This window comes from Octopus bimaculoides, chromosome 19 (genome assembly GCF_046866305.1).
Source record: "Octopus bimaculoides isolate indiv1 chromosome 19, ASM4686630v1, whole genome shotgun sequence".
Classification (NCBI taxonomy): domain Eukaryota; kingdom Metazoa; phylum Mollusca; class Cephalopoda; order Octopoda; family Octopodidae; genus Octopus; species Octopus bimaculoides.
The window spans coordinates 27471880-27487249 of record NC_142946.1 but is presented as its reverse complement, the minus strand read 5'-3'; the positions used below and the strand labels follow the sequence as shown (position 1 = coordinate 27487249).

The 15370-nt window shown below is 36.3% G+C and overlaps 1 protein-coding gene across 2 annotated transcripts in view; it reads right to left on the bottom strand.

Moving 5' to 3' along the window:
• Positions 1-15370, bottom strand: part of LOC106878819 (uncharacterized) — a 51034-nt gene that overhangs the window by 23836 nt on the left and 11828 nt on the right. For both annotated transcript variants that reach the window (XM_089366661.1, XM_089366662.1), the window contains exons 3-4: positions 10848-11099; positions 4764-4985 (exon numbers count right to left, since the gene is read on the bottom strand). In XM_089366661.1, the coding sequence (XP_089222787.1) occupies positions 4764-4985; positions 10848-11099 (474 nt within the window). The remainder of the gene's footprint in view (positions 1-4763; positions 4986-10847; positions 11100-15370) is intronic.

The following is a 15370-nucleotide window of genomic DNA, read 5'->3' as shown; positions in this document are numbered from 1 at the left end:
AGTTTTTAAATTATTGGATAAATGAGAAAGGTTTTATCAAAAATGTACACCTAGGTCAATACTACTGCTAAAACTATAAGAAATCAATCATGAAGTAACTATTTTAGCATGAAACTTGATGTTAACTCTGTCCTTTAAAACCATAATTCACCAGTTGCATCTTTCACAATCTCTAACAAGGTCATCAAATGTCATGAAAATGTATAGCAAGATATTTTATCTAGTGAATCTAAGAAACCAGAAATCATAGATTTAAACCTCATTTTATTCTGGATTTCATTAAAGAAGGTAAGTGAGATAACAACTGAAAAGGACATTTGTTAGTTTTCCCCTACATTTGAGCAAAAAATATATACAGGACAAATGAATAATGTTCAAAAACACATATCTCCAAAGTTAATTGTTTTTGATAAGTAAATATCACAAAGCCTCTAGCCCAGCTTTCAACCATCAAATTCAATGTTAATATTCTATAGTCATCACTGTCAGCATTAGTGGTAGTGGTATTACCATCAACATTGGTGGTGACATTATTTGTAAGGCTTCGACAGTTTCATAGGATCTAATGGGCTTGAGGACCATTTCTTGTCCCACTTTTGACAAGATTTCTACAGCTGGATACCCTTCCTAACATCAACCACTACAGAGTTTATTAGATACTTTTTTCCTTGTACCAGCATTAGTGAGGTTGTTATGTAACTTGCAAGACTAAAGAGAAGTGAAATTACCACAGAAGGGACAGGAGCAACTTTGCTGCTGTAGAAGAGATACATAGCTACCTAACATTACATGTAGTGGGTGGGAGTAAATGGGGTGTAGCCAGAAGGAGAGATAAAGATGGTGGTGACAAGGGGCTAGAAGATATTCCCAAGGTGTATAAGAAAGAGCACAGGGTCTGAAGATCAAAAAATGTGGGCTGGTAAAGGTTGCAAGAATGTGGGAGGGAGTGAAAGATGGATTGAAATAGGAGTAGAGGTGAATATAGTGAAAGGTTATTAAGGATGGGGGTGGCTGATTGAAAGCATGTATGGTAGAAGACAGTGATAAGAATAAAGAATATATATAAAAAAGTGTCACAGAGAGCAGATGTAATGATTGGCAGTATAGAAAAGGTGATGAGCAACAGAATAATATAGTAGATAGAAGAAGAGCAATGAAGGAATGAGAGTTAAGGAGATGAGGGGTGGGTGTGGGGAGTAAATGTTGCAAGAGTATAGTGAGAGAGTGAGAGATGGATAGAGATAGGGATGGAGGTAGTCAGAGGAGGAGTGAAATGTAGTGAGGGGCAAGCAAATGTAGTTGATGGCAGATATGAGACAATGTTAAGAATAGAGGATGGATCTTTATTGGAAGTGGTTTATGGGAGAGAAAGTGATGACTGTATGGACATTAATAGGAAGTAGCTCAGGAGAGAGAGAGAGAGAGAGAGAGAGAGAGAGAGAGAGAGAGAGAGAGAGAGAGAGAGAGAGAGAGAGAGAGAGAGAGAGAGAGAGAGAGAGAGAGAGAGAGAGTGGTAGCACAAAAAGAGTGAATAATGGAAAATAGGATTTGGAAGAGATGATGTTAAGGATGAAGGGTGGATGCCAAAAGGAAGAAGTTCAAGGGACAGGGAGAGATAACTTGTAGCACAGAAAGGGATAATGATATATATAGTTCCCTCAATTATAACAGCAGAATAATGCAGTAGGAGAAAAGTAATGGAGGAAAGAGTGATGAGAAAATGAGGGGCAGGTGAAGGCTTGACAGGGACACATTGGGCAAGGGGACCAGTTGTCTAGTTGTGTACAAAAGCATTTTGCTTCCAGAATCTTAGTTTCACCATGCTGGCATAGATGAGTGGTTTTCAAGTTATGTGTATCTCCAGTTAACTTGGTCATTTGTCATTTCCTCCACGAGGCTCAACATCTTGAGATTAACCTTCACATCTTTCTAGATCTCAATCTCCCACAGGTTCCAGCCATTGGAAGCAATCAGCACTTCTTTATACAGCTGCCTTTATTCATAGACATCACAAGCTCATAGTTTGTCATCTCTCTTGCACATTATATCTAATTCTTTTTATGCCCATCTTTTTCTCTCAACACATTTATACTCCTTCATTCATGCACATTGATTTCACACATCCAATTGAGAATGTTTGCTTCATCTCTTTCTAATCTCAGCTAGTTCTGCACATTCATGGACTGAACTGCAGCTCATACACAAGCATCATAAAATCTGTTTTTCACCTTGAGAGAGAAACTTTTTGTTACCAACAAAGATAATTGCACCCCAAACTTTCTTCATGTTTCTTCTTACTCTGGCTATTATACCTTTGGAAAATTTCCTTTCACTGCTAATCAAGTTATCTAGGAAACTACTATTTTTAGTGATCCTCTGGAACATTTAAGAAAATCTATTCCTCATGTGTTTTTCATAATTATTCTCCTGCACATCTGCCACATACAAAGTTTACTTTCTCTGTTAATCTGTCAGTGATTCCACTGCTCTTCATGTGTCTTCATAGTTTACAATGAATGAACTTTCTTTACATACCTAGCAAGGCAATTTTCTTGATGGAAGTGGAGATCTGTTTATTTTCCTACTTATTATTTGCTGAGTTAACTTTCAGGCCTGATGGATTCCTATCTGGACACTATACTTATTGCTAGCACTCACCTTGCTGACTGTTCCTCTGTACATGCTCTCACAAGCCATTTATTTATCCCCAACTTCCTCAGTAACCACCAAATCACTGAGTGTAGGAACTAGACAAGTTTTCTCTGGGCTGAGCTATAATTCTTTCCATAACTTTCATTACCAGGTTCAGCAGTATGATACTGCTGTAATTAAGCCTGTCAAAGGTTTCTGTCTTATAGCAGTCAACTATGAGGCTGCATGGGTGACTCAACCATATCCTACTCGACCAGATATTTTAAGTATCTCACCGGTAATTCTCTGCTTTATCTATTATACATCTGTTTACTAGAATATCTGGTCCCTCTGTTGGATCTCATGCATGCTCCACATTTAATATAGCTTTTCATTGTAGCATTTCCATGTCTCTTTCTTTTCAGAAACACAAAGTACAAGTGTCCCATTAGCCTTCATACACACTTCTGTCCCACATCTTGATTCTCTCTTATGTACTTCGTCTTGATATCTGAAACACCACACACCTCTGATCCTGCCACTGTAGAATATTGACAAACTTCTTACTTTCGGTTGCTGTCACTGGGAAATAATTTTCTTGACTTCCAGTAATTTGTTACCTATGTTATTACTTCTCCCTAAGGCATCTCCTTTACCTTCCTGCACAACATGATTGTCACCTAACTTCCTGTCTCAGCTACCTGTTACAGTTCTCTGTTGGCTCCTTTCTCGCAGTTTTTTCAGCAAGTTGACTGAAAGAACTTCCAAATGTCATCTATGCTAAATGTTGCTATCTTTTCTCCCATCTTCTCACTTAATACTTCTCTAAATTTCTGACTCTTCAATGGACCTTCAAGCATTACTTATGTAGACACAAAATCTGTTAATAAAGGGTAAAGTAGAATTTGAAACATTTACGCATTTATAAGTGTCAGGAAATAAGCTGTAGTTTTATCAAAATCATGCCATGTATTTGCCTTGGTATGAGCTAACATGTATTCTACAGCACTTACTATTGCTTTCACAAATATTAATAAATTATTTGGGTTTATAAGGTTTAAATGTAGCATGTGTTATACTGCTGTGCAGATTATGAACAATGTGTGATGTCTGTAAGCTAACTAAAACTCAGATTGACATAAGTGACTCTATACATTTAACTAAGAATAACAATTTTATTGATAAATATTAGTATATACAAATCTAGAGGATAAAACTGTAGTTATCAGTAGTCTGCATTCCACAAGAGAGTGCTTAACTTTGGTTTCTACAATGTTAAGTATGTAACAGAAAAAAAAGATCTTTATGGAGAGAACAGTAATATATTGTAACAGTTAAAACTCTCAGTAGAATATAGCAAAAAACTCTAATGCTCCCAGAGTTCTGAGTCTATATTAGTCTCATTTTGACCATACCACCCCTTTTGTATACTCATTATTTACATTATTAATGCAATACTTGACATCTCCAATTTTGAAATAGAAAGCAGATGTCCCTCTGCACTTATCACCAAATGGCGTAAAACAAAAGAAACCATTCATGCTTCTGTATACTGAAATATTTTTACTTTTAATGCTAGCTTTGATGTAAAGACAGCTACGTGTATGATAAAAAGATAACCACATTCTATATTATCTAAGTGAGGAAGCAATATGAACATTCCCCACTGATGCTTTTAGAGCCGTAGAAGAAGCTCTACAAGATCTGTACTTCTCACTGTTTTCATACCTCTGATTTTCCATAGTGTTGAATATATGAAAAACATTTCTCAGACAAAACAGTAATATATTGTAGATAACATTCTCAGCAAAGTGCTTCAAAAAATTATATATGTAAGAGTTTTATTCTTTATTAATCTCACTATGATCACAGCAACTCTATTGTACATTACCATTTGCATTTACTTAACAATACTTGGCACTCGCAATTTTAAGGTACATCTACTATTCCTTTGCACTTACCATCAGCCAGCACTTCAATATATATGCTAGAATTTCTATGATCATATCTGTTTTTACTGCCTTAATTGATTTTTTAGTACCACAGATACAAACCTGACTCTCTACAGAATAGGCTATCTTTGAATGACAATATTAAATAAACAGAAAATAAAAGAAAATATTTTAACCTACCACCAGGATTAAATCCTCCACGTTGAGAGTTGACAGGACTTTTCCATTCATGCTGCCAAATTTTGATAGAAAATCCTTCACGTTTCTCATTACTTGAACTTTCAATTTTGAAACGAACAGTCAAATAGTTACGACTGGTTTTAAATGATGTTTTTAAAGGCAATGAACTGCCACAAAGTCCTTCCATTGGAGTAAGGATGTTAGCATTGTCAACTCGTGGACCTTTTTCATAAAACAAAAAGCATTAAGTAAAAATATGTAGTAAATATGTTAATTTGATTCTCATTAAATCATTTAGGCCTAAATATTGTAGTAACATTTTGACAGAATTGATAATCTCACACTTATCTCAAAAACTGTGTATGTCTGTATACTTACATGACAAATACCAGTTGCTCAGTTCCAAAGAGTATAAAGCAGACAAATTTACAAATGAAACTTGTGAACAAATATAAATAGACAACCTTTGACAAATATAAATATACAAACTGGAAGAGAGTTACAGCTCATGAATAAAATACCTAGTGAAAACATATATACATAATTGTGATGGTAAGGCAATATCTCTGTGGTGGAAATGTAACTGACCAGAAGGGAGAGGGAGAGATGGTGCAGGAAGACTGGAAGGGATAAGATGACATCATACTGGTGAGCGACAAGGAAAGTCACCCTCTTCTTTATGCTGTCAGTGACAGAGGCCAGATGTGGTGTGAAGAGATCGGTCATGTCAATATGTAATAACAACTGAATGACCTGCTGGCAGTAGCTGATTGCAAGTTGAGGTAAGAGCAACTCTATTTTTGTACCTTTAAACCACAAGCTATTCTGGCATGTTGTTACCAACTGTGAGGATATGTCTGAGAACTAGATTTTAAAAATTTATATGTTGCTTTTGTTCTTCCTGTTTTTGTTTTTTTTTGTGTTTGCAATAGCCACAAAAATCAGAATTGGTAGTGATGTGTTGAGACCGTTCACTGGGGAAGGTGATGCGGTGGCCTGGATAAAGAACGTGAAACTCATGGTGAAGCTGCAGGGAATAGAAGACGTGGCTAGCCTTATACTATTGTACTTAGAAGGCAGTGTGCTGAATCTGTACTTGGAGAGGGAAGAAGCAGACCAAGAGAAAGCAGAAAAAAATTGAAGAGCAGCTGAAGGATGCATGCATGGAGGGGGCTTTTAAAACCTACAGGAAGCTTGGGAGAGTGAGAAGGACTGGCAAGCAGATAGATGACTACGTGAGCGAGATTAGGAGGTTGGTGGGCATAGCAGGGTTTATTGGATGGTGAAGCTGGCTTTTGTGATCAGATTCCACAACCATATCTCTCTACGTCTGCAGCAGATCCCAGACATTGAATCAATGTCAGTAGGAGAAATGATTGACAAATCGCAGGTGTTGTTGCAAAGTGACACACATGATGTAGTGGCAACAGTGACAGTGGCTACAAACAGGATGAAAGGGACAGGCAGCAAACAATGACAGCAAGAGTCTGGCAAGGTGAACTGCCAAAGGACCATACTTCAGATGTTGAAGTCCACACATGGTCAGGGAATGCATGGAACCAAAGCCAACAGTGGTGTTACTGATGCAGCCACCCTGGACGCATAGTGAATAACTGAAAGCCGAGAAACAAGCAGAGGGGAACTACTGTGCTACTAGTTCCCTTCATGACTAATTGAAAGTGCACCACCGAATGTTGCCTGGATACTGTGTTGAAAGGCATCAACCTAGCATTGAGATAGGGACTACAAACCATCGTGGTATGGACTGATTCTACCACAGTGCAAGGGTGGGTGGAATCAGTAATCACCAACTGGAAGAGGATTCGCACAAAAGGGGGCTGTAAAAATGGTGGTTAAGTGTCGCCTGGGAATCCTGAGGGATCAAGCTGCCAAGTTCGACCAGGAGTTGCATGTGGTTTTATGCCCTCGGAAAAGAATCAGGTGGATGTTCTAACCAGAGTGAAAAAGCATTGGATGGAAACAGCAGAGAATATTCCGAGTGGAGTAGCAGTAGTTTGTTGACTGGAGGGTACAGAACTAAGGAGCTGCACAACATGCACCATATGAGGGTTGACAGGACATTGTTTTTGACTAGGATGGCTGACCCCGGTGTCACTGGAGAGAGCATTTGGAGGATAGTGGGGAATTACAACAGGTGCCAATCGATTGATCCCACCATGAGTACACATGAACCAGGAAAGATTCAGGTAGAGGAAGATTGGAAGAGGCTAGCCATTGATGTGAGGCACTATCAGGGAAAGGTGTACCTTTTAATGGTTGACTGTAGACCAGGGCAAATAGCTATATGGAGAGAAATCAGGGTGGAGGCTGCTGCTGAAGTTTCAGAAGTGCTGAATGTGGCATTCTTGGAAAGGGGAGCCTGTAGACGACCTATTGATGGACAGCAACACAGTTTTTCACTCAGTGCAGCTGAGAAATATGCTTGAAAGGTGGAGCACAAGACGCTTCGTCAGAGCTGCATACAGGCCAGGTCGAAAGAGGATTGTGGAATGGCACCACTATATGATTAAAGCCATGGCTGAGAGGGGACGAATCACTCCTATGGAGGCAGTCTTCTGGTACAACCAGGGTAGGGCAAGCCAAAGAGTTGGTCCCACAAAGGGCCATATTCCAGTATAAATGGAGACATTTGAGTGTGGTGCCACAACAGCCAGAAGTAGAAGGGATTACATCTATAGAGGTTGGAGACGAAGTGTGGGTGAAGCCACTGACTGATTGGTGCACAATGCAATGAGGAAAGGGAAAAGTGACCATGATTAGTACTCCAAATAATGTATCAGTGTCATGTTCTGGACATTCGAAGGGTGATAAGCTCTTCCAATGACAAAAGGGAGAGAGAAGCTAGCCCTGTGACTCTACAGAGATCTCAAAGGGAATGTTGCCCCCCACTCCAGGCGGATGGATGATTATGAAGCAGAACAGGGGAGAAGTGATCTTTAGATTGGGGGGAGGAGGGGGCGGTGGATAGGTAATTGACCAGAAGGGAGAGGGAGAGACAGCACATGGTGGAAGGGTATCTGACCGGAAGGGAGAGGGAGAGATAGCACAGGAAGACCAGAAGGGACGAGATGAAGTCATGTCAGTGAGCAACAAGGAAAGTCTCCCTCTTTTCTATGCTGTCAGTGACAGAGGCCAGGCATGGTGTGAAGAGATCGGTTGTGTCAACAAGTGATAACAACTGAATGATTTGCTTGCCAGTGGTACCTGATTCCAAGTCGAGGTAAGAGCAACTCTATTTTTGTGCCTTTAAACCACAATCTCATAACTGAAAAGGTATAATCATTTGAACAAAAGAAATACAGCACACTTCTGCTACTTCCTCTCTTTTACAATTTTTTGCTGACCACTGCCAGAGATACTTGTACCAAATAAAAAGTTACCTTAAAATGAATGTGATAAAAATATAACTCTAGTACAGCCCATAAACCAATGTCATACTATTTGCCTTATGTCTAAGTCTAAAGCAATAGTGTCTTGTTTATTTTGTATTTTTTACTTAAATAAATCTAATCCTTATGCCCAAAATTAATCTAATCCTTATGCCCAAAATTAATCTAATCCTTATTCAATTAATATTTTTTAATTAGCCCATTTTAATATTGAAACAAATCCATGACTAACGAAACTTTTAATCAATCATCAGGTTCCTGTATTGGATATCCTTGTTAATTCCTAATATCCTTTTTCTTTTTCTGTCCCTTAAACCTTAGTAAACCCATAAACTAATATAAATCCTATACTAATTTTTTCTTCACATTATAAAAATAAAGCTTAAATTTTATGTGTCTTCTAAATAGTATTATTATATATATCAGCTAAAATTTTAAAATAATTTTTAAAAATAATTCAAAATAATTTTCATGAACCCAATATACTTAATATCCTTAGACTTTACACCTTATCTATAACCTCTGAATTCAATACTGACATTACTTCATGCTTTTATTTTATTAGCATAACTCTTATTGTTAAAATATTGGTTAAACTAATATTGATATCTGTAAAACAATACTGATGCTCTATTCAGACTAAAGAAAAAGCCCTGTTTGACCTATATACCTAGGGTTTAATTCCTCAGCATTTTGATAGTAGTAAAAAAAACCCAACCTATAAGAGTGTTGCCACTCTGACCAGAGAATCCTTTATAACCACATCTTTTATAGCCTTGTCCATGCATAATGCTTACACCTTCCCTTTCCTTAGAAGTGATTGTCCCTCATACTATTACTACTAGATAAGAGACAATAAAATCAGAGACAGTTTAGAATTTTTGCCTAGAACCAATTACTAGCCTGATAGACTTGGCAATGTCAAGATGGATTTTTATGTATTCTTCCTCCCACTTGGATTTGAAATGTTGCCACAATTATAATATGTCTATTCTACTGTAATTTTCTGCATTTTCCTGCAGCTGAAGATTGCTCTACATATTGCATTTAATGTAATGCTCGCATTACTTAAATAAATGGAGTAGCATGAAACATGCGTACTGCAATCATCTTTGAAATCCATGTTGCTTATTTTGATTTTTTGATCACCTAGTTTTTTGGAATGGTTTTTGTATAATACCATACCATCCTATATTCTGGTGCCTAAACATATGTACCATATTCAATCTTGAATCTATATATATATATATATATATATACTTTATTTAAAAGCAGCAGAAATATCACAAAAAGGTGTTACTCAGAGTTTCACGTTCCCGTTCATCAGACAGTTTTGTTAAATATACTATATATATATATATATACACACACACATGTATATATATGTGTGTACATATATATATATATATATATATATATATACATATATATATATATATATATATACACACATGTATATATATGTGTGTACATATATATATATATATATATATATATACACACATGTATATATATATATATATACACACACATGTATATATATATATATATATATATATACATGCATATATGTGTATGTATATATATATATATATATATATATATATATATATATACACACACATATATGCATGTATATATATATATATACATATATATATATATATATATATATATGGAATCCATGGGAATGCTGCCCAACATATCCAGTAAAGTCGCCAGCCACAATAACGAAGTCTCTGTTATTTGTCATTGGGGCAGTCTGCAAAAGGACCTCCTAGAATTGGTCCTTCTGATCATCAGCTAGCCCAACCTGTGAAGCATAGACAGAGATAATTGTAATTGTTAATCTATTTATAAGTCTCGACTTAATAACCCTATCACATAGTCTGACTACCTCAATTATCTTATCTACCCAGTTTTCTGTTAAGTGTATGCCCACACCACACACTCCATCTCTCCTGCTTATCCAGAAAAATTTGAACCTCTGTTTCTTATCCATGAAGAAACTAGCAGAGGCTCCTTTCCATTTCACTTCTTGTGCACCACACACATCAACATGGTGACGCTCCATCATTTTGATAATCTCACCAAATTTCCCCTTCATTGAGCCAACGTAGATGTTTGCAGCCCTAAAATTGTGTACTTGGGAGGGACAAAGAGAAGATAGTTCTTGTGGGGCTTTTGTCCATGTTTGAAAAGAAGATCTGTGCAAACTTTTGCTAGGTAGTGTAGAACCTTGGTACATCCTGTATTCAATTCAATGAAGTACAATTTCATCACTGACATATACCATCCAGATTAAGGACCAGTAAAGAGAGGGGTAAGAAGGACATGAAATTTGTCAATAAATGTCCATATATGCATATACACAGTATTAACCTTATATGCTTATATCTATCTTCTATCTATATAAAAAAAAGAGGTTCTGTCTGTTTGTCCCACAAAGTGAAACTAAAACCAGACACCATCTCCCTATGATTTTCTTTCTGTGTATCTTCTATTCTCTCTCCCCCTCTATATTCTTTGCTTGTCTGTCTCTCTGCCATACTACTTCAAAGAGATTCTCTCTCTTTCTCTCACTTTCTTTCTCTGTCACTTCCTTTCTCCCTTTCTCTTTCTTTCTCTCTTCTGCAAATTCAGAAACGAATAGAGGAAAAAAATCATAACTTACCATTGAAAATTTTCAAGGAATCAATGCAGATACCATCTTCAGGTTGTTGCAGGTCAAGTGATTCAATTCTAAGATCAAACTGGTAACTATCAATCCCTATTATTGTGAGTACACTGTCACACTGGGAATAATGTGATCTTCCATCTTTTTTAAAATGAGAAACAATTGTCTCTTCATATATATCTTTCATCTTTACAACTTGAACAGCCATTTCTTCTCTTGTACACTCTGAGGGCATGACAATGAAGGTAGCTGCAAAAAGAAATTTATTCTTCTCATAAATAATAAATATACTTGATGCATTTTATAATTCGTTCAAAAGGTTTAGGAGATAAAAATTAAGGATAAAGCATATTTATTTACATTATTTACATTTGATGGAATTTGTCCTCATCTTGTTTGTTGTTAACATAATGTTTCAGCTGATATACCCTCCAGCCTTCATCAGGTGTCTTGGGGAAATTTTGAACCTAGGTTCCCATTCCTAAGGTATTTTTCAATTTTATTATTATTATTATTATTATTATTCTGGTCACTGCCTGGAACTGAACTCGGAATCTTGGGGTTAGTAGCCTGCGCTCTTAACCACTACACCATATGTAGTGAATTTTAGGTCTTATAAATCTAACATTTCCCTGTCCTTCCTTAATACCAGTTCCCATATGCTACTCATATCTGCACTCGGTCTGCTTAGGAGGTTGTTGTGTCTTAACATATGTGCTGCTTCTTTTAGTTTTCGTATTCACACAATATACTGAGTGCTTTTAACGAGAAACTAGCACAAGCATCTTTATGTGGTACAGGCATAGGGACTTTTATGTGACACCAGCATGGGTGGTTGGCTCCAGCACAGGCACTTTTACATGTAACTGGCATAGGTGCTTTTACAAGGTACCAGCATGAGCGCTTTTAAATTGCACCAGCACCCACAAGACTAGGACCTCTCAACTGAGAGGGGGATGTAGAGGACATACCAGTATGTATGGACAGCCACAATTTTACTTAGGTTGATGTTATAATCACATGTTAAAGTCTATTCTTGTTAATAAAATTCATCCAGCTATTCTTTTTATCAAATAATAAGTAATATCTAAATAGTCTATAACCACTTTGCGATGACCTCAAGTACATCTGCAATACTCAGTGATTAGGTACACAATATGTTTGAACAATTACTAAAAATGGAACTTTAGAAAAGGGAAAGATCTTTCTTTTAATGAACAACTTTCTTTCATACTTTTACTAGTTTCACTCAATGGACTGTGACTTTGCTGGGGTTTTAAATACAGTATGTACTTTGTGAATCTTATATCCTTGAGTTTGGATATAGACTACACTGTAACAGTTTTATAACACAACAAAAACTAAATCAATAACAAACTTATATCTCTTCACAACGACTTCTATGACTGCCTTCACAAATGTGACTGTAAATACCACACTGTACATTGCACTGTCAATACACATGCACCTTTATAAGGCTAAAGAAAGTTCACTTGCTATCCCACAGGGGTGTCAGGATTTCACCACAATATCTCTTTTTGAGTTTGACTTTCCTTGGAAATCAATATTTTTAAAATTTATTATATATTTATTACCACCTCTCCCCAACTTTTTTTTTTTACTTAATTCCCTGGGAATAAATTGGAATAATTTTTTCATTTTGGCTCTACTTGCAAAAGTTCTGCTTGTTTTCTTTTCCTAGTCAATGTACTTGTTGGTTCAACTATTCCTTGAGGTACTGGGATGTCAAACATGTCATAAAGAAATTCCATTAGTTCTTCATATCTTATTCTTATCATGTCATATCATATGTGTTCCCATGTATGACCTTTTACCATGTATGTTATTTTTCCTAAACGTTTACTTATTATACCTTCCTACCAACTTTTCTTTCCATTTCTGTATATTCTAAAATACACCTTGTCACCGATTTTGAAGTATTTTATCTTATTTTCGGTGTTTCTCTCCATTTTTTACTTTTCTTCCCGGTAGTAATTTGTCAAACTCTGACCTGACCCTCCTGGTGAACATAAGTTCAGCCAGCAACATACCTGAAGTGGTGTTGGGGTTAGGTGTTATTCGGTAGACACTTAAGAATTGCGTCAATGCAGTATCAGCTGTGGCTCATTCCTAGATTTTTTTTCAGCACCCTCTACAAAACGTTCCACTAGCCCATTTGATCTTAAATGGTATGGTGGAGTAGTAATATACTCCATAGCATGTATTTTGCAAAAGTTTTAAAATTCCTTTGATGTGAACTGCGTTTTGTTATCAGACACTATAGTGTCTAGGACACCATATCGTGCAAAAAGTTCAAGAAATTCCATAGTTACTTTGGAGGTTGGCTTCCTACATTTACATATTTCCAGCCATTTCACGCAACTATTAGATAATACCCTCCATTTAACGGTCCTGTGAAGTCTATGTGTAACCTGGATCAAGGTGTGTCAGTCTTGGGCCAAGGCTGAATTTTTATAGGTGGTGCTTTTGCTGCAAGGGCACAACCCCTGCAGGCTTTCACCAATTTTTTGATATCCTGATCCATATTCGGCCAGTAGATGTAGCTACTCATCAGTGCTTTCATTCTCGCAATTCCTGGATGTCTCATGTGGAATTCTTTTAGCATACGATTTTGCAAAGAAACAGGTATTACAACCCTCTGAGCATACATAAGTACGTCATCACATATTGAATACCATTTTGAAACTGTGTTATGCTCAGCTACATGAGTTTTTGTATTTGTCTCTGACTTCACTATTTAAACATTTTTTATTACAAACACATCCTTCTCTGCTTTAATTTTTATTTCCTCTAAAGTGACAGGTAGTTCACGTACTACGTTACAGAGTATATTTTTTTATTTCAATTTCAGCTTTTAATGATGCTGTTACTGTGTCCACTCATGGTTCATTGTATTTAGGTATCAGTCTTGACAGCCTATCCACATGTCCCAGTTTTTTTGATGTTAGAAGTTCCATCTTAAAATCATAATTTAGTAGGATCATCCCCCAGCACTGTAATTGGTTGGCTGTATGTGTGGGTGATACCCTTTTTCGATCCATAAATTGACAACAATGGATGGTGATCTGTCTGCAGACTGTATTTCCTTCCATGTATGAATTTGTGAAATTTTTTCACCACAAAAATAATGGCTAATGCCTTCTTCTCAATTTGGTTGTAGTTTTTTTTCAGATGCCAACAATGCACATGAAGCATAAGCGATGGGTTTTAGACTACCATTTTCATACTTGTGTAAAATTACCACTCCTATACCACTTTTGCTAGCATCTATTACTATTTTAAAATTTGGATCAAAGTGCGATAATGACAGTTCAGATGTTAAAACTTTTTGAATTTCTTTGAATGCTTTTCTTGTCACCTGTCTGATCAATACCATTTAACGTTTTTTTTTCAAGAGGTTGTTTAGGGTTGCTCTTAGCTCATGCATATTCAGTATATATGTTTGGTAATAGTTTGCAAGCCCCAAGAACACTTGTAATGTTGTAATATTTTTCGGGGGGGGGGCATATTTATTATTGCAGTCGATCTTAAAGAATCTGGCCTGTGACCATTTTTATTGATAACTTGCCCTAGATACTTTATTTCTGACTAGTAAAATTTGTATTTTTTCTCGCTAAGTTTAAATCCATACTCCTTTAGTCTTTCAAAGACCTTTTTAACATGTTCCTCATTCTGACCTTGAGACTCACTTTTTATGAGTACGTCATCCAAGTAAGTTATAGTGAAATCTGTATCTGCAAGCATAGTGTCCATCACCTGTTGGGAAATACTAGGTGTCACCTTTATCCCGAAAGGAAGTTGATTGAATTTATATAAACCTTTATGAGTGTTTATCGTTAATAATTTTGAACATTCCTCCTTGACTTGTAATTGCAAATATGCCTCCAACAAGTTCAACTTTGAGTTTCGCAAAAATTTCCTCCGGACTTGGTAATGGGTAATTGTATGTCATCAAACATTCATTCAAGCCTGTTGAAAAGTCAGTGCATACTCATATTTTATTACTTTTTTCTTTACATAAACAGCTGGTGCTGCTCATTCTGAATAATCAATTTTTTCTATAATTCCAGGCTTTTCTATTCAATCCAATTTTTGATGATTTGATTCACCGCCACGAAAGGTACAGCTCGCTTTGGTCTGAATACTGGTACAGCGTTTTCTTTCACTTGAAATTTTGCATTTGTCTTGGTGCACCTAATTCTTCAGAAAAAACGTCAGGAAAAATCTTTTTTAAATCGTTCAACACCTTATTTGAACTGGCGTAAGAACCATTTACATTATTACAAAAAATATTTATAGGGAGGTCCTGTAAATTAAATAGTTCCATCTAGTCTGTGCCAAATAGGTTTGTTGTATTTTTTAATATAAAAACTTTGGCTTTCAAAGTTTTTCCACAAAATGTCATCTCACTTATCATTTCACCCAAAAATCACAATTGTTTCCCTGAAATACCTCGCACAATTTTTGAAGCTTTTTTCAATGTAGGCTTTCCTATTTTT